This window comes from Triturus cristatus, chromosome 3_2 (genome assembly GCF_964204655.1).
Source record: "Triturus cristatus chromosome 3_2, aTriCri1.1, whole genome shotgun sequence".
NCBI classification, from domain to species: Eukaryota; Metazoa; Chordata; class Amphibia; order Caudata; family Salamandridae; genus Triturus; species Triturus cristatus.
The window spans coordinates 881,933,323-881,957,169 of NC_140584.1; the positions used below are offsets into that span (position 1 = coordinate 881,933,323).

At 41.7% G+C, this 23,847-nt stretch overlaps 1 protein-coding gene across 5 annotated transcripts in view; it reads right to left on the minus strand.

Moving 5' to 3' along the window:
• ZSWIM7 (zinc finger SWIM-type containing 7) overlaps nt 1–23,847 on the minus strand; it is a 536,971-nt gene that overhangs the window by 18,078 nt on the left and 495,046 nt on the right. For all 5 annotated transcript variants that reach the window (XM_085649257.1, XM_085649259.1, XM_085649258.1 and 2 more), the window contains one exon: nt 1,874–1,978. In XM_085649257.1, coding sequence (XP_085505383.1) covers nt 1,874–1,978 — 105 coding nt within the window. The remainder of the gene's footprint in view (nt 1–1,873; nt 1,979–23,847) is intronic.

Genomic DNA, 23,847 nt, shown 5'->3' on the forward strand with positions numbered 1-23,847 from the left:
TATATGACCCCAACCCCCTGCTCCGCCTACCTAAGCGCACCTACCGTTTCCAGACACCTTGCCTCCACCACAGTAGACTGCACCACCAGCGCCTGGCAAGACCTAGCCCACCGCCTCCAGGCAAATATCCTTTACTCCCCCTTGCTACCCCTCCTAGGTAGGCTCGATCTTCCAGTCACGCAAGAAGGAGGCTGCCTCCAGCTCCTCCGGAAGCTATCCATTCAGACCTGGGGAAAGCTCTCAGTCAATGGCAAATTCTGTACCAGTGAGGAATTATTTGGCCCTACCCTACCTACACCTCTGGAATGCTTTTTTCACATTAGGCTGCGGCACGATGTTAAGGACCTCACTCCGTACTTCCCGCAGGAGCCCCCCATTATGACTCTGCTACATGCCCTCCTTCAGCATATTACCCCCGAACATGTTGTATCGTTGCTATACTGCACCACTCAACAGGACAGTACACAAGGCCCCTCTTTGGCCCGGTCCCGCTGGGAGGCAGAACTTGACTTCCCCCTTACAGACGACCAGTGGTCCTTTTGTTGCCGACAGAGAGGTAAAAGATTGGCCAGCAGCAGACTGCGCATCATTCACTACAAATATATACACAGTATTGATTACATGCCCGCACGCTTGAAACGCCTTCGCCTCCGTGACACTGACCGCTGTGACCGCTGTGTATATGAGGGGGGGGACTTTAGACACCTAGCTTGGGATTGCCCTCTCATCCGTGGCTACTGAACTGAAGTGCTAACAGCGCTAGACGGGATGACCGGACTACACGTTCCAGATGATCCCCTAGTTACGCTCCTGGGATACACCGAGGCCCTAGCCGCTCCAGTGCGGAGATGCATCTCCCTGTCGCTCCTTCTCGCAAAGAGACGAATAGCCTGCAGATGGGGAAGAGGGAGAGCTCCCAAATTTAAAGATTGGACACAAGACCTTATTTATTGTCAGGAACAATTACACACGTATGCCGATCTTTTGCCACCTTCCTCTGGTCCCCGTCACATATGGTCTCCCCTCCAGTCATACCTACTAGAACAGCCCACCACAGACGACGTGAACACTGAGCCCTAACCTGGAGGTGATGAAGTTTGTGCATGAAGTGTGCCTCGTACCATCAGATGTCCTGCTTTGTCTTGGTGAATAGTTCTCAGGCTCTCCATATAATTGGGATTATGGTAGATACACTCATAGGGCTAATACTACCTTTCATGGTCTCAAAATGGTCAACTTTCAATGTCAAAACCGCTTTTGTGGTATCTTTTGAGGTTTGTCTGCTATGCTAAAAACTCAATAAAAACATTTTCAACAAAACAAAATCTGTTTTTTCCAAACTTATTAGAACCACAATCCATTTTTTAGAATGAAAAACGTTTGCAACCCACCTAGCTATAATGGACATGAGGCGGAGCGATTTTTGAATGTAACTAAAGCATAGTGGGGTAGCACATAATCATTTACATACAGCACATTTACCATTGAAATGGCCACTAACTGTGCATGGACTGCCATTTTACCGATACAACTAATAAGGTGTCTTGATTTGATTTGACACTTGTAAAATGTGTGTTTTCAGCACACTTAAGAATTACAAAAGAGTCTGATTTTATTTTGATTGCTTTTGTGTGGTGCTCTAGTGCTTCTCTGCTAGGAGAGATTAAAGAACATAAAATAAACAATAATGATGAACTAGAACAGAAATACATAGTAACGTTTCCGAATTTGATCTTACAACTATACCTGACCTGGGAGAGACGACACATGAAGGACAAAGATATGTTATACACTGATGAGACTCAAACAGGAGTATCAGTTGCATACAACCAGTGTGCACTCATGATAACTGATAGGCATTTCTCAGTCTTACCAGAAGGCTGTCATTTCTCTTCAGCACAGAGAAGGCAAAAGATGGGCAGGAACAATAATGGCAGGAAGTGTAACAGGTGTATAACTTTCCAGAACTTCCAAGCACCTGTAAGTTCAAAAAGAGAAAGGGGACAACGTCAGAAGTCAGTGGCCATCATTGTATTGTCTTCCCCTCCTCAGGCATTTGTAACTCATTAACAGTTCAGTCCCACACCTTGCATAAATAACTCATCATCCAGTTTGTTCATTTTCGACCATGCTCTGTGTCATTTGCCTTGTGCTGCTTTACAGTATCTTTATAGGTAGGACAGCACTTCTTAAGGGCTTCCTTGGAATGGGGTTAGCTTTAAATGACAGAATACCCTCTGGTAATGCCCATCAATATCAACATCAGGAGGATTAAGTCTCCAGTACTACTGTCCTTCACTGTCAGTATCTTGATGGTAGAACCTCCGCATGGTATTCTCCTGCAGTGGTATTAAATGGGTGGAAGGCTGCCCTCCCTCTTTCTCTTTGCACCACCATTTGAGGGACGATATAACTGTTGGCCTCAGATTTAGCAATAGAACAACAGAACCCACAACCCCGACCCGCCGGCCTGCAGTGTCCGCACTGAAAGCAATTCATCCCTCCTCTGCCCAATAGTATTTATATTGAAACGTCTAGTTCCGGGTGAACTGAATTGGGTAAAATAAAACCACATGAAAGCAGTGACCACATGCATTGTTTGAAGTTCAGAATCATATTTCTAAGAAAAACATAGGAAATAAGCATTACATGGTCTTATGAGAAAACCCATGGTTCATAAAGATTGTAGGTGTAATTTGCATTATCATTAGGTAAATAATATTTTGGAGGTACAGATAACACAAGAATTTTTCTATATCAGGGTAGAGAGAAAGAAAGAAGCGAAAAGGAGGAAGAGAGAGGGTAGAAAAGAGAGGTGAGGGGAAGAGTTAAGATTTCAGAGATCAAAAACGCAATAGAGAAGAGAAGTGCACTCGGAGTCATGCTTGGACTCTAGCCATTTTAAAGAGGTTTGCGTTTCTGGAGATCATGGCATTTGAAACACGTTATTATGTGTATATATACATATGGGCAGTAAACCAATGAAAACGTAAGCAGCACCTTGCACCTTGATGAACAGCCTATGAATAAGGGGCAGGCGCCCTGAAACGCGCAAGGCCATGTAATTTTAAACGGGACGCAAATCGGTTTAAATAAAGGCTTTGGAAGAAGTTACCTGTCTGCCGAGTGCCTCCTCAAGCTCAGGACAAATTTTGGTAATACAATACACGGCAGTCCGGCCGTGGAGCGATGGAACCGCCTCGTGTACTGTGAGAGGTCCGTTGGAGCTTGGAATCATGCCAAGCCTCAAATGCAGGGCAGCAGGTTTGCAAATTATAAACCGACGTGTATGCCTGTAACCCACTGGAGGGTATGAACATTTTTCTTAAAACTTTTGAGGTGACATTTTCCACCGAAGTAACAGTGTGCTGAACTGCAAGAACCAACATGCAGCAGTATTTCTCACTGGAGAGAAAGCCCATTGGAGGGCAGTAAACCAATGAAATCGTAAGCAGCACCTTGCACCTTGATGAACAGCCTATGAATAAGGGGCAGGCGCCCTGAAACGTGTAAGGCCATGTAATTTTAAACGGGATGCAAATCGGTTTAAATAAAGGCTTTGGAAGAAGTTACCTGTCTGCCGAGTGCCTCCTCAAGCTCAGGACAAATTTTGGTAATATATATATATATTACCTACTGGCGGTGGCAGATATAGTTAGGACCTATTTTCCATAGGAAATCCGCAACATTCTATTTGGAATAACTTTGGCGCCGATTGACGAATCTTCGCGAAATTTTCAAAACTTTTGGCCAGTTCCGGTCTGCTCCTATCCTGAAAGTTTCACAGTGATTCGTCAAGCAGGGGCCGAGAAAAAAGGGGTGTCCCAAAACACGTTTTCCCCATGCAATTTCCCATAGGACCTTTAGCCGCAGCTACAGCCCGAACTGCTGAACGGAATTACACCAAATTTGGCAAAGAGGTAGTCCTTAGTTCAGACTCGTGCCTTTTGCTTAAATGGTGTAAATCTGTTCAGTAGTTCCTGAGAAAATGACATTCAAAAGTACATATATATCTATGGCCTTCTAGGGTCCGCGTACCCTAAGCGCAGCCTAAGCGTACCCTGCCGTGCACGAGCTGTATTCCAATTGGCTGTCAACACTCTAAATCAGGAAGTGTTGGCAGCCATCTTGTGCCTCGGTAGAACCGAGGCACAAGAAATTAGCAAAAGAAACGCGAAAAACGCAAAAAGAGGGCAGAGGAGAAACACCCTGCCCCCCTAGGCCTGCTCAGGGGGTCCCACAAGGACCCCCAGGGCCAGAAAAAGCATTAAAAAAAAAAAACAAATCGGCGAGATTCGCGCATCTAGCGCGAATTTCGGGCGACAATAAAAAAATAAATTAAGCGCGGTCTCCCGCGCTTCTTTGGTAATTGGCCTCTGGGGGGGCCAAATCCCGGGGGCATTTTCCAAAATTAGTGTGGGGGGTCCCAATCCCCCCCACACTGCCCCAGGGACTACCACTCTCCAGGGCTTATTAATATTGGGTGGGGGGGCTCTCAGGCCCCCCCAGCCCCAGGGACCGCCACCCCTGGGGCTTATTAATATTGAGTGGGGGGACTCTCAGGCCCCCCAGCCCCAGGGACCGACACTTCCCCGGGGCTTATTAAAATTGGGTGGGGGGGCTCTCAGGCCCCCCAGCCCCAGGGACCACCACCCCCCGGGGCTTCTTTAAAATGTGGGAGGGGGAGCAACGTGGCCCCCCCTCCTGGAGCCTTGTCTAGGCCCTGGGGACCACCACCCCCCAGGGCCGTCTCTTGCAGTGTCCTGGGGTGCCCACCCCCGGGACACTGTAGTTTGCAATGACAGGGCGGGAGCCTCGCGGCTCCCACCCTGTCATTGTAAACTGCTTTCCTATTTGGAAGAGAGAGCAGGAACGCAGCTCTCTCTTCCAAATAGGAAAGAAGATTGCTTTTCCACAGGGGGAGCAGCATGTTAGCTGCTTCCCAAGTGGAAAAGCAATACCGGCTCCCGCAGGACGTGGGGAGCCGGCTGGGACTGTGGAGGGATTGGGGACCCCCACACAGCCCCCAAAGAAGAGGGCCAGCCCCAGGGGATGGGGTCCCCGGGTCTAGTAGTGGCCCGGGAGGGGAGCCACGCGGCCCCCCTCCTAAAAAAAAAGAAAAGAAACGGCCCCGGGGATGGGGTCCCCGGGGCCATAAGTGACCACAAGAGGGGGGCAAGGCAGCCCCCCTCCAAAATATATATATATATTTTTTAGAACGGGCCATGCCCTGGGGGATGGGGTCCCAGGGGCAAATTATGGCCTCGGGAGGGGGGCCCGCGGCCCCCTTCCCGATTTTTTAATTTTTAAAAAAAAAATTAGTGGCACGCCCTGGGGGATGGGGTCCCCAGGGCCAATAAGTTAGAAAAATAAGGGGGGCTACAAAGTCCCCCTTCTTAATTTTTTTTTTTTAAACGGGATCGGCCCGGAGGCCACGCCCCCTCCTTGCACCACTCTGCAAACGTGCCAATGGGAACTAATTCCCCTTGAATACTGGGGGTCCCTGGGGGCCAACTAGCCCACCAGGAACCTCCAGTATGAGCCAGGGGGCTGCGTTGCAGAGAGATGTAATGAGGCCACGCCCCTTTTTACACCTCTCCGCAACGCAGCTCCATGGCGCTTACTGGAGGTACCTGGTGGGCTAATTGGCCGCCAGGGGACCTCAGGATTCAAGAGGACTTAATCCCCCAACTTAAAATGCGCCATGGGGCGCGTTTGCACAGTGGTGAAGGTAGGAGGCGGGGCCTGAGGTGATATGTGTGCAAACACGCCCTGTGGCGCGTTTTAAGTTGGGGAATTCATTCCTCTTCAATCCAGAGGTCCCCTAGGGGCCAACTAGCCCACCAGGTACCTCCACTAAGCGCTACGGAGCTGCGTTGCAGAGTGTTGTAAAAAGGGGCGTGGCCTCTGAACACCTCTCTGCAACGCAGCTTCCTGGTGCATACTGGAGGTACCTGGTGGGCTAGTTGGCCACCAGGGTACCTCAGGATTCAAGGGGACTTAATCCCCCAACTTAAATAACGCCACGGGGCGCGTTTGCACAGTGGTGAAGGAAGGGGGTGGGGCCTGAGGTGATATGTGTGCAAACACGCCCTGTAGCGCGTTTTAAGTTGGGGAATTAATTCCTCTTTAATCCAGAGGTCCCCTAGGGGCCAACGGGGCCAACTAGCCCACCAGGTACCTCCAGTTAGCGCCACGGAGTTGCGTTGCAGAGTGCTGTAAAAAGGGGCGTGGCCTCTGAACACCTATCTGCAACGCAGCTCCCTGACGCATACTGGAGGTACCTGGTGGGCTAGTTGGCCCCCAGGGGACCGCAGGATTGAAGAGGAATTAATTCCCCAACTTAAAACGCGCCACAGGGCGTGTTTGCACACGTCACTTCAGGCCCCGCCCCCTTCCTTCACCATTGTACAAATATTCCTCTAAAATCAGCCGAACTACGAATTCCGATTTACTCACCTGTTATCAGGAGAGAACCCAGTGCTGCATCTTTTAGCCCAGCACTGACCCTGAAAAGTAATTCTAAGTGTACTTACCAGTAACTTGTATTTCCTTCCATAGGAATTCATTGTGTGTTTTTCAGCAGAAAAGTTTCTGTCGATTTTTGAAACGTACAAATATTCCTCTAAAAGCAGCCGAACTACGAATTCCGATTTACTCACCTGTTATCAGGAGAGAACCCAGTGCTGCATCTTTTAGCCCAGCACTGACCTTGAAAAGTAATTCTAAGCATACTTACCAGTAACTTGTATGTCCTTCCATAGGAATCCATTGTGTGGTTTTCAGCAGAATAGTTTCGAAGTGTCTATTTTCACAAACTAAACATTTTCCTAAAAACTCGTGTGTATGACTTAAACACATTGTTTCAACTGTTTACAGGAGATGCACTAGTGCTGGATCCAGGATCCACCACTGAGTAAGAAAAACTAACGATAACACTACTTACCTGCTAAGTGAATTTTCTGCCATAGGAGAACATTGGTGATTTTATGTGTAACAATTTCTAAGTGTCAACTTTTAAAATACAATAATATTCCTTAAAAATCACTACTGTAACCAAAGCGCTTTTACTCAACTGATTACAGTAGATGTCCAAGGACTGAATCTAGGATCCAGTCCTTTGGTTAGAAAAGTAATCCATAAAGTAACTAATTGCATTTGACTAGAAATTCACATTGAGCTCAATGTTGCATTGTGTTTGAAATTGTGTTGCCCATTGCAACAACTGTAACTACTGTACTTAAAATTCTATTGCCTATTTGCAAAGTATTTAAACTAAAGTAATTCATTCTGAGAAAGTATATTTTGTATTGTAATGTATAATGTAATTATAATGTATTTAAAAAAATAAAATATCTAAAAATAAATAGAAAAGATGTAGTAAATCAGTATCAAAAAAATCAGTATAACAATTAATACATAAAAAATTGTCATTTACAAAACCTTTGAAAGTCACTGAAAAAACAATAGGTTTCAGGCTTGATATAGTTAGGAATAAGCATTTAAAAAACGTTTGAAATTCACTGAAAAAAACATAGGTTTCAGGCCTGATATAGTTAGGAATTAGCAGTTAAAAACCTTAGAAAGTCACTGAAAAAAACCATAGGTTTTAGGGGTGTTATAGTTAGCTGGACATTTCACTCGTACAAAACCATTGAAATTCCTCCGATATAGTTAGTTGTACTAACTACATCTTGCGCGCCCGCAATCCACGGCTGATGATGTCACATATTACATCATTCATGACATGGTCAGTGACATCACTGATGACATGTCAAATGATATCAGTGATGACATCACTGATGACATCATCCACGTGACAATCAGATACACCTCATCATATACTAGTATAACCTTTCATCACTCACTGTAAAATACAGAGTGCCATATTTGAAACCATTGACACACCAATACAAGTTTCTAAACATCCATTCAGGGATTCCTAGACCTATACACACATCTAATCACTTACCTATAGATTCACATGCTGGCAATGATCAATAGAACACTATCAAACATACTTATACACCTATATCAACATTACACACCAGCACACATCCTAATCACTTATGAAGTCATCCTACTCACTTATACAAACAATGGATCATACTTACTTTTACTTAGCTACACACTTATACAAACACCACTTCATCTATTCATATAGATCGTAACTCATACTTAGTGTGTTATAAAATCACTATTACAAGTATACAGTTATCCATACAGTCACTCATACAATCACTTAGTCTTATGTATACTTATTTATATACAACAACTGACACATACACTGGCTTTTACTTTTCTAGTTTGTTGGATATGTACCATTGAGACATATATTTGCTCATCACCACACCCATAAAGATATTCACTCACCCAAACAACTGTTATAACATGTAGTTTTAACTTCATATACCTACTGAATCAACTATTCACACATCTTTGCGCTGTCACACCCCCCCACCGAACCACTCACACATTCACTCTCCCATACAAATACTCAGTTAACTAATCAATAACTAATATAGACTTTCATGTAGCTAGTAACCAACTGGTGCAGCAGTTTACACAACAACTGACAAAGTGATACAGATATTCACACAGTTTAGTCAGTTTAGTCACTATCCAATATATTTAGTGAGACACTATAAATTAGTCAAGTAAACAGTCAATCACACTGCTACTAAATCCTCCATCCAGATATTTATATATCCACTCATTCTTGAATGCAAATTGCTATATATATATATATAACATATTTAAATAACGAACCAAACCACATTCACTGAGTGATGTCATCAGTGATGTCATTTGAGATGTCATCAGTGATGTCACTGACCATGTCATGAATGATGTAATATGTGACATCATCAGCAGTGGATTGCGGGCGCGTGAGATGTAGTTAGTACAACTAACTATATCTGAGGAATTTCAATGGTTTTGTACGAGTGAAATGTCCAGCTAACTATAACACCCCCAAAACCTATGGTTTTTTCAGTGATATATATATATATATATATATTTATATATATTTACACACATACACACACATATATATATGTACACACACATATATACACACACGCACATATATATACACACACACACACACACACATATATATATATATATATATATATAGTGCTTTAAATGGGAAAAAATAAGCGCAGGTACTCATTAAAATGAGCTAGAGGTGTAGTGAGGGGGTGGGGCTATGGGCAGGGCTAAGGGCAAGACATGATGTTACTTAACAACTTCTATATTAGTTGCAGCACATACCAAAACACGAGACATGTGTTTATATCAACAAAGCAGGTTAATTCATTACACAAAATGAAAAAGAAATGGGATAATATGTTAGCATTTCCTTTTTTTTTCAATAGTTGCACCTTCCTAATGTCATACTGTTAATTGCTGTTTTGCACAATACTATACATTTTTGAGCACGCGAGTAGTAAGAAACTGAAAATACCCCAACGTCGAAACAAAGCTCTTATGGCACCAAACAAATGAAGCAACTCATCATGACTCTCCCCAGAAGATATCTCTTGTCTCTTAAATCGATCTATCCATTCATCCTACCATTTACCTGCTGATGTCCACCATTTAACCTTTACATTCTATCGTCTATTCAGTCTTTCATCAATCATTCAGTTTTTCACCATTCCGTTTATCCACCCTTCATATCCAAACCTATCCATCCATCCATCCATCTCCAAACCTATCCATTTATCCTTTCACTCATCCATCTCTTTATCCACCTTTTCTGTCATCAATCAATCCTTTCGCTTATCCATCCATCAACCCTTTCACTCCTTTATTCCATCCACCCTTTCACTCAGTCCACCCTTTCACTCATTCATCGTCCACCCTTTCATCCATCCTTCCTACCTTTCATTCATCCATCCAATCTTTCACTTATCCACCCATCATCCGCCCTTTTATCCAATCATCCACCCTCTTTCACCCATGCATGCTTTCACTCATCCAATAAAGAAAAGTGACCTCTTATCTGACCTGTCTTATTCATATGGGATTAATCTCTTATATGCTACACAAACCCCCAATAAGTGCAAAGTTACTCACAAAACATTTTCATTTCTTTATATAGAATATTTATTATTTACTTTTTTTTTAAAAATGGAGACAAAGATATACATGACAGTGTATTCATGGTTATCAAGTAAACATCTGATTCATATGTTAAACATACACTTTGTTTCCTCATAAATTAGAATAAGTGCTTATAAACATGAGTCAAAAATTATATAGAGACAAACTTTTGTGTAGAGACCCCAAAAGAGAAAAAAAAAATTCAGAAAAACCGTCACATCCACATTCTCACCTCTCATTCACTCCTGCATACTAACAGACATTCTCCATAAATCAATTTTCATTAAAAACCAACAAACCATCTCTAGAAGAGAGATCCTACTACAGTTCTACTGCAAGCAGAACTAATGTCTATCCATAAGATTTTGACAGTTATTGTTATATCCTAAAATTCTGAAATCATGACTTTTAACACAGGTTCTTCTGAGGATCTCCCAGAGTATGGTTGTTTTTTCTGGTCGACGTACGTTTCGGAGACTGACTATGAGTACCACGTCTCCTTCTTCAGGACCAATGTATTCTTCCAGATATCACATAATATCCTAAATCTGTGTTCCCTTATAACTAATATCAGCTCAGAACTGTAAGGTATAACTCTGCCCTCTTTGCATCTCATAGACTGTTAGAATACCTCCGTACCCATCATATCAGTGGCAGCCCGGAACAGATGTCGGGATAACAGAGGCATAGTCGACCAATACATAGAGAACCCCTATCTTTCACCGTTCAGATATTATGTGATATCTGGAAGAATACATTGGTCCTGAAGAAGGAGACGTGGTACTCATAGTCAGTCTCCGAAACGTACGTCGACCAGAAAAAACAACCATACTCTGGGAGATCCTCAGAAGAACCTGTGTTAAAAGTCATGATTTCAGAATTTTAGGATATAACAATAACTGTCAAAATCTTATGGATAGACATTAGTTCTGCTTGCAGTAGAACTGTAGTAGGATCTCTCTTCTAGAGATGGTTTGTTGGTTTTTAATGAAAATTGATTTATGGAGAATGTCTGTTAGTATGCAGGAGTGAATGAGAGGTGAGAATGTGGATGTGACGGTTTTTCTGAAATTTGTTTTTCTCTTTTGGGGTCTCTACACAAAAGTTTGTCTCTATATAATTTTTGACTCATGTTTATAAGCACTTATTCTAATTTATGAGGAAACAAAGTGTATGTTTAACATATGAATCAGATGTTTACTTGATAACCATGAATACACTGTCATGTATATCTTTGTCTCCATTTTTTTAAAAAAAAAGTAAATAATAAATATTCTATATAAAGAAATGAAAATGTTTTGTGAGTAACTTTGCACTTATTGGGGGTTTGTGTAGCATATAAGAGATTAATCCCATATGAATAAGACAGGTCAGATAAGAGGTCACTTTTCTTTACTTGTTGTTTTCCCCTCCTCTTAGACCTAAACGTATTTAGGGGTAACCTTCCGCTTACATGTGCTTTCACTCATCCATCCATCTATTCATCCATCCATCCATCTATACATCCACCCTTGCTCACTCATCCATCCACTCACTCACTCACTCACTCACCCTCCCTTTTATGTTATTTATGAATCTTTGTCGCCGGGCAGACATGTACAAACAAAGTGCCATCCATTTTCTTTAAAATACCTACTGAGAGTGTCTGGATTCTCTCTCTCTTTCTCTCACTTTTTTTCTTACAAAAACAGGCATACACACAAACATAGCAGACACAAAAAGTCTAAGGTAGATGAAAGCCATCTTTTCTCTTCACCTACCATGGCTTTTTTAATTGCCACGAGGGCCGGACTGGCCGTAGCCTGATTGCCACTGCCAGGGCACTAACATGATTCCTGTGCTTGCAGGAATGCACAGGATAGTGTGAATGTGATTGACAGCACAGGGCCTGAATGGACCCTGCTATGTCAAGAACAGCGTGATGGTGAGCACCAGACATTATTCAAATGAGCCCTGCTGAACAGCTCAGCTGGGGCTCAGATCGGGGGCTGCAGAAGCTGCGCCTTGGCTGCCAGAGACACGTTCCACTCCTGCTCACCAGCACAGGCAATGAGCCTACCTCTCATGAGTACCGGTACTCTCCACAGGCAGTAGAGAAGAGCGGGTACTCAGAGTTATAAATCTAAGAAGTGCCGGTACTCAGTACCGGTGAGTACCGGCCCATTTAAAGCATTGCATATATAGATGGTACTGTTTCTATCCCTGCTATTGAAGCATTTGGCATCACACAAAGAACTGCAAAGTCCCGCTTTAAGCCAAAATCAATTTTCATTCCGCCAATGACCTTCGACACTATTGATGTGTTCGAAGAAACAATCATCAAAGATCTCATGAAATTACGACAACAAAAATTTAGAAAAAAGACTGACATAAAAAGGAACCTGACAATGGATCAAAAAAGATCAATAGCCAACATTGAGAAAGACTCACAGATAGTTTGCAAACCATCCGACAAGGGAGGGAACATAGTCCTCATGACAACAGAATTCTACTGTAATGAAGCACTGAGACAGTTGTCGGATGTTAATTGTTATGTAAAAATATCTAGAGAAGAATATAACAATAGCATACAAGAGTATCATCTGCTTATTCAGAAATGGTTAGATAATGCTATGCTCAGTACAGACGAATTCCAATTTTTGTCATGTTCACATGCAGTATTATCCACATTTTACCATCTTCCCAAAATTCACAAAGACCCAAAGAAGCCTCAGGGTCGGCCTATAATATCATCAAAAGGTTGCCTGATGGAATCTATGTCACAATATATTGACTTTTTACTATTTGAATATATTAAATTGCTCCCATCATATATTCGTGATACAAAAGATTTTATACGAGCTATTTCCAATATAGCATGGGAAATTGATATGCTGATGATTGTTCTAGATGTGACAAGTCTCTATACTTGTATCAGTTATGACAATGGGGTGAGAGCAGTCAGGTATTTTCTCAAAAGCAGGTCTTTAAGATTCACACAACATAATGAAATGCTGATTGAGTTTTTAATCTTCTGCTTAACAAATAACATTTTCCTCTTCCAAAAACAGCTCTACAGGCAGATCAAGGGCACAGCAATGGACACCTGCTTTGCCCCCCAGTTACGCGAACCTGTTCGTGGGCTGGTGAGAGAAGCAGGTGGCCTGGGCTGAATGTAACAACTGCTGGGTCTCGTCTGTAGTTTGCTGGTATAGGTACATTGATGACCTTTTTATTCTTTGGAAGGGTTCTCACCCCCAAGCAGAAACTTATATTCAAGAACTGAATACCAATACACTTAACCTTCACTTCAGTGGGCACATCAGTGCAACTGAAGTAGATTTCCTAGACTTGAAAGTCTTCACACGAGATGGGTCAATTTGGACTGCGCTTCATAGAAAAATAACGTCTGGCAATTCTATTTTAGAGGCTCATAGTAATCATCCAAAATCCCTTAAGAACAGTATCCCCTTTGGGGAACTTCTTAGACTAAAGCGGAACTGTACTAATGAGAGTGATTTCCAATAAGCAGCTAGGGAGTCTATAGATAGTGACCAAGGGAAATGTTCTTGAAATGCGTATGGCGATTATGGCAAAGAAATACGCTGGGAGGTCGATTTTGATTGTGTTGCTGCCTGCCAAAGAATAAAGAGGTGTCACTTTACGTCGTGTGTGGTGTCTTCAAGCGTTAGGTGTTTTCGATTGGATATATACACACACACACACACACATATATACACACACACACATATATATATACACACACACACACACACACACATATATATATATATATATATATATAGATATACACACACACACACAAATATATATATACACATACACACACATTACCTATTGCTAATAACTTTGGCGTCGTTTGACGAATCGTTATGAAATTTTCCAAAAAGTTGCACTTTTTAGGTTAGCTCCCATCTTGAGAGTTTGGGGGTGATTCGTCAAGCGCGGGCTGAGAAAAAAGGTGAGTCCCAAAACACGTTTTCCCCATGTTAATTTCCACAGGAAATTTTGCGACGAGCTACAGCCCGAACTGCTGAACGGTATTACCCCAAATTTGGCACAAAGGTAGTGCATTGGTCAAAAAGCAACCTTTTTTTTAAATGGTGTAAATCCGTTGAGTAGTTGCTGAGAAATTAGAAAAATAAAAGTTTCAATATCTGGGCAGAGACTAAGTCCAGTGCATGATCTTCACTGTGATTGGCCGCCAACACTCCAAACCAGGAAGTGTTGGCAGCCATCTTGTGGCTCGGTAGAAGCGAGTCGCTAGAAAACAGAGACGCAAAGGTTGAAAACAAGAGAAGGGGGCAGGGTAGAAACACCCTGACCCCCTAGGCCTGCTCAGGGGGTCCCAGAAGGACCGCAGGCCCAAAAAAAGCATTAAAAAAAACAAAAAATCGGCGCAATTAACGCTGGGGTCGCGGGTTCCTACGTTTTATTTTAATGAGGCCCCTGGGTGGGCTAGGTCCCAGGGGCATTTCTTAAAAAATAATAGCGGGGCCTCGCTGGGGTTGCGGGGGCCCGCTGGGGTCCCCACAGCCACAGGACTTCACTCATGTTGGGAGGGGGTTGCACGGTCCATCTCCTGGAGCCCTCCATGTGGTTATAACTTTGGCGTCGTTTGACGAATCTTTATGACATTTTCCAAAAAGTTTCTCTTTTTCAATCAGCTGCTATCTTAAAGGTTTGGGGGTAATTGGTCATGAGGGGACTGAGAAAAAAGGAGAGTCCCAAAATGTATTTTGTCAATGCATTTTTCATAGGAAACTTTAGAGAAGGCTACAGGTCAAACTGCTGAACGGAATTACGCCAAATTTGGCAGGGAGAAAGGTTGTGGTTCCGAAAGCGTGCTTTTGTTGAAATGGTGTACATCCATTCAGTAGTTTTTGAGAAATATCACAGGTAGTGTGAATGTGCGGTATTGCGGCAATGTTCAGTAGTCTGTGTGAATTATATCGGGAAAATAATAATGCGCCGTATTGCAGCTTTCCTTTAATATAATGCGCAGTAATGTTTAGTTATAATGCGGTGTTCACTTTTATCATGGACAGAGTCACTTTCCTAGACGAAATTTAATATTATGTGGGAGGGCGTGTTCTGTTTGGCTGAGGTGTTCCAACAACGAGCTCAATGTTCATTGGCTGCGAACCATTGAAAGTAGAAGTGTTGCCAGCCATTTCCTCCCCGTCCGCGGAGTAGCAGGGACATCTGATTGGCTGACGTGTTCCAAGCAGGACCTTCCCAAGCTTAATGTTCATTGGCTGTAAACCATTGAAAGCAGAACTGTTGCCAGGCATTTCCTTCTCCTCCACGAAGCATCAGGGACATCTGATTGGGTAACGTGTTCCAAGCAGGACCTTCCCAAGCTTAATGTTCATTGGCTGTGAAGCATTAAAAGTAGAAGTGTTGGCAGCCATTCCCTCCCCCTCTGCGGAACACCATGGACATTTTATTGGCTACCGTGTTCCGAGTACAAGTTTGCTCATAATAGGCTGGGAACATTTCACTGTTGTGAACCATTTTGTGACGCACTTCAATAGAGTACGGGGAAACAAAGTAGTAGCGGGGAGGGTAGGAACACTATTAACTCGATATATTTTATGGGCCATTTATATAATTGGTGTGGGGTGTACAAATCACGGCGGCAAAATAACAGTGCGTTGCAGTCTTCTTTTTATTGAGTTTGCAGGTGGTATACTTCCCAGGAGCACTATTTACTTATAATGTGGTGTTTACTTTTCTGACGGGGAGCTGTGGTTGAGCAGCAAAATGTTCAGTCTAGGTTTGAAACTGTTTTTATTAAGCAATTACAAACATACTTTCTTCGGAAACTGAAGCTGTATATATCAAACAAGTGACAAATAAAAACGCAATTCATAAAATATCCCTTAAGTGTGGCCACACCCTCCCTTTTTTTGTCACCTATAGTTTGTAAAAGTGTTGCCCCATATTCTTGTTAATAAAAAAAGGGCATCAGTTACTTTTAGATAAAGTAGAAAAGAAGTGCTACAACAAACACTCCCGCACTACATCATCTCAGGTCAGAACAACAATAATCAGTAAAAAACAGTTAAACACAAATGACGTGATATTACATAGAAATGTATGCTTCTTCAAAACATTATACGAGGCACTATGTATACAATTTTGTTTTAGCAACTACTATTTCATGAAACATTAGCCGTGTTACAAAGTGTGACGTACTAAGTTATCAACTGAAAAAACTGTAGTATGTATTGTAAATTTATCGCAGAGATAGATGTCCAACCCCTTTGAAAAACTATAAACTCACAGGATTGAAATGTACACGGTGAGTTTATAGTATTCCACAGGAGAAGAACAATAAGGATCCCAACAACAACAAAAAATGTTTAACAATACATATTCTGTGGAACTCGGAAAAGTTTTGTTGTAGTGCTTAGAGGTCTCTCACTGCTTCGGTAACACATCACTTACTCCTTTAAAAACACATGGGATAGTAGTAATATATACATTACTATTCTTATATATTCTATAGGGAGAACGAGAATAAGAAGCACAACAGAGAAAAAGAGAAATACCAAAATATCAATTAAGAAATGTAGGGTTTATCAAAGGCATTCAGTAAGAAAGTATCTATGCAAACAATCTTTTTTTAAACTGCAATTTCGAAAAATATTCTCACTGTAAAAATATCTGATCAAGTAAGTTATAAAAGGTCAGTAAGCTGCATTTCAGATGGTTTACTCCTGGCGCCGACAAATCTCCAACTCTTGTTTTCTGAAAACATGACAGTGTACTACAATACATAGTGTCACTGATGCCAGACCAAAGGAAAAGGCTAATAAAGTGATGAGCAGAAAACAAGATGAATAATGAAGTATTTTCCAGTGGGTAATATGTTCAAAGCTTCTTTTCTCTGGGACTTCAAAATATTTCGTCTTCACGTCGACGGGTCATAAACTCCACTTAGGTCAGTATGAATGTGAATATTACAATATACATACTCACACTATATGACCCCAGGGGGGGGAACAGAGTAAGAATCAGAAGTTGCTGACGTTAGATATGAATCTTTAGTGTTCACGTCAACGGGTCACCAACATCTCCGAAGTTCGCTATACTCGGATTATTACAATGTACATAGTCACAGTATATAACCTCAAAAGAGCCAGAAAAGGAACAGTGTTTCCTCTATTCTGGGTGTTCCTCAATACCACCTGCTGACGTTACATAAAAATGACAAAAAGAATCAATAACACTTTTTTCTAAATACAAATCTTTAAATATTTACAAATAGCTACGTATTTTAAATATCTACTATGCCATAATCAAACAACTTCCAACTCCGTAATATGTTTTGTTGTCGCAAAAGAAGAATCCAACGCTAGAAAAGGGAACGTGCATCACAGAATGGACACGGGTAATTAACTCGCAAAAACGAAACTAATCGAACAACGGGTGTGGTTTATATAGTTTTTGATTATTGAGTAGTCTGCCCAGTTAGATGTCACATTTTACAGTTGACACGTGCTCACGTTTTAACTGTTTAATTTGTGCACGTGTTGGGAAAAGTTACAAAATGTGAAGCGGTAAAGGTTTTGATTTCGATCCCAACACGTACAAGGTCCTTAATATGTAGATACGTTGGAGAGCTAGAAAACCGATACCCGGCGAACCGTGTCATTTCCATTCTCATGACTAAATACATCTATTAATTGCCGTAATTCTAAATAGAAGACACAAAAAAAATATCTTTCAAAATAGAGGGAAAAAAAACGTGCTAATATTTCTCATCGCTATGGTTTTAAATAAAATAAATGTGAGCATTTGTAAAGCGTACAGCTACACCTGGAAAGGAGTGCCGGCGCTCAAGGTCATCGGAAAGATTAAGCAAGGTGTTGTCCACAGTGACATAGTGGTGGGCTAACGTGCCGCTGGAGCCGGGAATCGAACTGTGAACGCTGTTGTTCGAAGTCAGGTATTATAGCTGCTGCGTCACACTTTTTTCCATACTTATATATTAATTACTGCTAATTACGTTTCAAACATTGTTAAAATATAACTTACAACAGACTACTGTTACAGTTAGTTTTTCACTACAAAAAGTATGCACGTCTTTTTAAAATTTACTTAAAAACAATATAAGTTTCAGGGACATTGTAGTTAGAAATTAGCATTTAGAAAACCTTAGAAATTCACTGAAAAAACCATACGTTTTACAGACGTTGTAGTTAGAAATTAGCATTTAAAAACACTATGAAAAACACACAAAAAAACATAAGTTTCAGGGACGTTAAAGTTACCTGGACATTTCACTCGTACAAAACCATAGAACTTTCACCGTTATAGTTAGTTCAGCTAACTATAACTCGCGCACCCGCAATGCACTGCTCATGACGTCACATATTACATCATTCATGACATGGTCAGTGACATCACTGACGACATCACTGATGACATCTCAAATGACATCACTGATGACATCATCTCGTGACTGTGTGTTTTTATAATTTTTAAATGTTTTAAATATATTCCTAGATGTATTGAAGAATGAGTGGGTGTATAAGTGTTTGGATGGACGATTTAGTAGGTGGGTGACTGACTGTATAAGTGACTGATTAAATGCGTCGTTGTACGTTGGGGGATCCACGCAAGCCATACCTCCCTGGAATCCCCCGGGTGTCTAGTTTTCAGAAATGTGTGGGTTTGGTAGGTTCCCCTAGGTGGCCGCCGAGCAACGGGCCAAAAACCCAGGTGACCCCCCTTGCAAAACCAGGTCGTTTTGAGGTAGGCAATTTTCATGTCGCCTCAATACGTTTTGGGCCCTTGCCTGTCGCGGGTACTTGGGCCTCCCACACGAGTGAGGCACCGTTTTTATCGGGAGACCCGGGGGAACGCTGGGTGGTAGGAAATTTGTGTCAGCCCGGTGATGCCACAACTTTCCCACACAAAAATGTGTGAAAAATGTGATTTTTTTTCAGCTACAATTGAGGTTTGCAGGGGATTCTGGGTAAGGAAACGTTGGGGGATCCACGCAAGCCATACCTCCCTGGAAGCCCCCAGGTGTCTAGTTTTCAGACTAGACACCTGGGGGCTAGACACAATTTGGCGTGGATACCTTATGTGGTCAAAAAGTTACAGAGGCCTTAGCGCGCACTACCCCAAATAGCCAAAAAAGGGCGTGGCACAGGAGGGGAAAAGGCCTGGCAGGTAAGGGGTTAAAAGCTCCTACCCACAAAAGTTTAGACCCTAACAGGCTTTGCCCTTTCAGTTAAAGTTCCACTATGGCACAGGCATCCACTGTTAAGTAGTTCAGAGGGTCAATGTTCCTACACTTAACAGCTTTTCTGTCTGCTTGTTAAAACATTAACACACTTTTCATGTCTTAAGTTTGCATTTGTTTACAGTCAAAGACCAGAAACAGCCCTTCCAAAATCGAAAAAGTTGTAGCCATTAAATCAGGAAAAGGCAATCTAAAATTGGGACATTTCAAAATGAAACTTCTGTGTTGAAATTTCCCACAGTGACACCACATGGTTTCGCTCACTGAAAGGATCAAATTGCATTCAATTAAAAGTAATGCAGTTTCTGAATCAACTTTATCATATTATAATTTTAGTGATAAGCACACATTTTACTTGTTGACTGGTTTTTGATTGGTGAAGTAATGAAGGTTATTCATGCACCCCCATGCATACTTTTTAGGTTGAGCCTGGGCAGCGCATGCGCTGCTCTGTGATGCATGTTGTATTCAAGTGTGGACTTGAAGCTCCGTCTATATATTTCATTGGCTTGTGTCATTGTCCTTTGGAAACCGTGGCTTTTCATTTGTCAAGGGGCTTAGTAGTCCCTCCTTAGTACCGCCTTATCTCATTTTGTAACCTCCAATGGAGACACCCCTTGTTACATGTGTTGCTACTCTGTAGTCTTTAATTATAGCCTCCGAGCACCATTTCGTTAAATGGCAGGACATGTTCTCTCACAACACTTTAATTTTTTTTTCCCATAGCCTGTGGCGGCCACGCCATTGGTTTATAGACTCGACTTCAAGACCGCGATTTAAAACAGCAGCTCGGCTGCCGCCATAGAAACAAAGTATCAAACGATTGGCAGAGATAAAATCAACCCCTTAGGATTACAATGGCCGGTATCTATTTTCAGCTGGTCTGGTTGGAAATTGCAGCATACTAGAGGAGACTCCTAATTTTATTCATTTGCTGTGGATAAGAAAAAGAGCTCTTTTGTGTTCTGTGTCCTGAGGAGAACCCTAAAAGAAACTTGCCAGGGTTAGAAACGCGTCGACGGTTTTCTTTCAGCTAAACAAGTGTTCTGAATATGTAACACCACTGTTGCTCATGTGTAATTAAGTTAGAATTTTCTAAAGGTTGTTTATGAGCTCAGTAGGGTCACTGTTTGGCTATTGCCCTTGATAACAAACAAGTAAAACATCCTTTGAAAGGTGGTTATCTGGGGCCTTTTGTACTACTGTATCTTTATTTGTACAGAACCTGCACAAATAATTATTTCCCTGTATAATGAAATTATATGAGATGTGAAAATTGTCTGTGTGATATATTCAATGTTGTATATTTTGTAGTTGGTATGTCCCTGTGTATTGTTATCTTGAGGATTTGATGTCATTTTAAAAATTGATCATTCCCTTTTTATTCCCAAAAATAAGTTTGAAAACATTTTAACCGAAAACTTTTTATTAAAAAAATGAGTTTTGAATAAATTCAAGTGATCATACCAATTAAGGTGTGTGATCTTGGTATGTGAGTGGTTGGATGAATGTACATCAGTATTGGCATTTGTTTGATGATTTGGTTTATTTGTGGCGCAGGATGTGGCCGCATATTTGTTTTTTTTACCATTTTATTGTTCTATATTTTTTAAGTGCCCTATGACGCACTTTCTCTTTAATGGCGCTCCCCTTTCCTTAGACAAGTCGCGTCTAAGGAAAGTGGCGCGCCGCCATTAAAAAGAAACCGTGGCATTGAGCGCTTTTACAAAAAAAAACATTTGTTTGTCAACTTGACAAACAAATGCCTTTTTTGTAAAAGCGCTCCATGCCGCGCTTTCACTTTAATGGTGGCCGTGCCCCTTTTCTTAGACGCAGCTTGTCTAAGGAAAGAGGCTCGGCCGCCATTAAAGTGAAACCGTGGCATGGAGTTTCGTCAATGTGAGCTCTATTGCATTGAAAATGATTGTTTTCTTACTATTAAAAACAGTTAGGGTGGAAGGAGGGGAAAACGACTTCTTCTGTTCTAGAACTGTTTTATTTTATTTTTTTTTATTTTTTTTATTTATTTTTTTATTTTTATTCATTTATTTTTTTTTTGTCCTCATTTGCCTTACCCTCTATGTTGGACGAACCGACCACCCTACACCACACATAGGCACAATTTGTTATAGTGGTGGCATATATGACCCAACACCAGAGGGACTTTCGCCAACTCCATCTAGGTATGTTGCAACCTGCAGGACCATTAGTAGACCTAGACAAGAACCCGGTCCAGGGAGTGTTCAAGGCATAATCATAGGACCCGGGGGAAAAAAAAAAAAAAAACCCCGGACACTATCGCCATTTAATTAGCAAATTCCAAAAAGCTAAATTGTGTTTGCTGCATGATCTGTTAAGGTCCGCTTTAGATGTTTCGTATAAACACGAAAGCCACCCAGAATGTGATGGGGCTGTTTTCTCTGTCCAATGAATGCAAATTTGCCTTCTAGCCAGTAGAATTGCATAGAAGAGGAAGGACCTTGCTTTGCCATTGATGTTATCCTCCAAACCAAAGATGACAAGTGGTAGAGTTATTGACAAGGATACATTTAAAATGGAGTTTAGGGTGTTCTTCACTTCTTCCCAAAAAACAGCAATGACCGGGCAGTCCAGGAACATATGAACGTCGCAAGCTTCAATGCAGTTACATTTGTTGCACTTTTTATCTAGGAGAAATTTGGAAAGTCTCAGCGGTGTTATATATGCACGGTGTACTGAGAATAAATGATTTCGTTTTAGCCATGATGGTTTCACAATTCTATGGAGGAGGCCAAAGGAGTTTAGCCAAAGATCTTCACACTGAAGGCCAGTCACCCCCCCCCCCCCATAGCTGGTCTGGAAGGAGAAACTCCCCATCACTTTCCTCTAACAACTGCCAATACCATATGGCTACTTCTTTCCCTCCCAATGGACGATCCACTAACCGTTGCTCCAGAATGCTAACCCTCCCTAGGTAGGGGTCTATACGCCTTTGGGATCTAGCCCAACTTTCCAATTGGATGAATTTAAATCTGGAAAGCCCAAGCCCAACCTGGTCGTATAACTCATTCCAGGCTATTAATGCCCCTTCCTTAAATAGCTGACCCCATCTTATGATACCAGCTTGTTGTATTATGGAAGACAGACTATCATTCAAGCATAGTGGAAGACCCGGCGAGTCCCAGATTGGGGAGAGATTAGAATAGTAGGACAGCCCTAGTCTCTTCCTAATACTGAACCAAGTTTTGGTCCATGATTGTAAAATCTTTAATTTAATTTTTTTGAAGAATTTCTGACTCCCAAATTTAAACATAAATCCGTCTGCTGCTAGATTCGCCCCCATTAGCATTGCTTTATATATTGACCCAGAAGGAAGATTAGATGGCATTTTTAAAAGCATCCTGGAGTGAGACAGCAGGAATGCCCATGCATAGTACAGTAAATCTGGCAAGGCGAGCCCACCCTTCTCCCTTCTTCTCCTCAACTTCTTCCATGCTATTCTAATCGGTTTGTAGTTCCATATGAAGCAATTGATTTCTTGCTGACATTTTTCAATTAATTTGGGTTCAAATGCTAAGGGGATCGCGTTAAAAATAAACGTAAACTTAGGGAGAATACACATTTTTACCAGGTTTACCCTACCCGTTACAGAGAGTGGCAGGTGAGTCCAGGATTTTAGAAGTTTTTTACTCTCTGTGTATATTCTGTTCAAATTAGTTTGACCAATGCTGTCCATTTCTTGGGTTACTCTTATGCCAAGATATCGCATGGATGTGGAAATATTTACCCCCAGCTGTATATCAGGTAGATTCCAGACCATTATTTCGCTCTTACTCGAATTAATATCATAACCAGAGATAAGACCAAACTCTTCAGCCCTTTTGATAACCACGGGGAATGCCTTTACTGGGTCAGAAGTAAAAATCAAGATATCGTCCGCATAGAGTGCTACCCGCCTTTCCCATTCTCCAAAGCTAAAAGATGGAATGTTAGCCTCCTCCCACAAAAGCTGGGCAAATGGTTCTATATATAAGTTGAAAAGGAGAGGGGAAAGCGGGCAGCCCTGCCTCGTACCTCTGGTTATATCAAAGGCCTCTGTCAAGACCCCATTAATCAGCAATCTGTCCGTTCTACAAAAGCCATCCCCACAGTTGAATTTTTTTAAGTACATCAGTGAGGTAGAGCCAGTTGACTCTATCAAAAGCCTTAGTTGCGCCTAAGGTTAGAGTGGCCAAAGGTAGGGAGAAAGCAGAAGCGATGTCTATGGCTCCTATCAGTTGGTGTGTTAAATCGGATAGTTTTCGGCCTTTAATGAAACCTTTTTGATCCTGATGGACTATAGCACCAATAACACTAGCCAATCTAGCTGAAATTATTGTTGCAAAAATTTTATAATCATTATTTAATAACGATATTTGTCTATATGACCCGCACTCAAGGGGAGATTTTCCAGGCTTCGGGATAAGTACGATTGTAGCCTCCCCCCAGGATTTAGG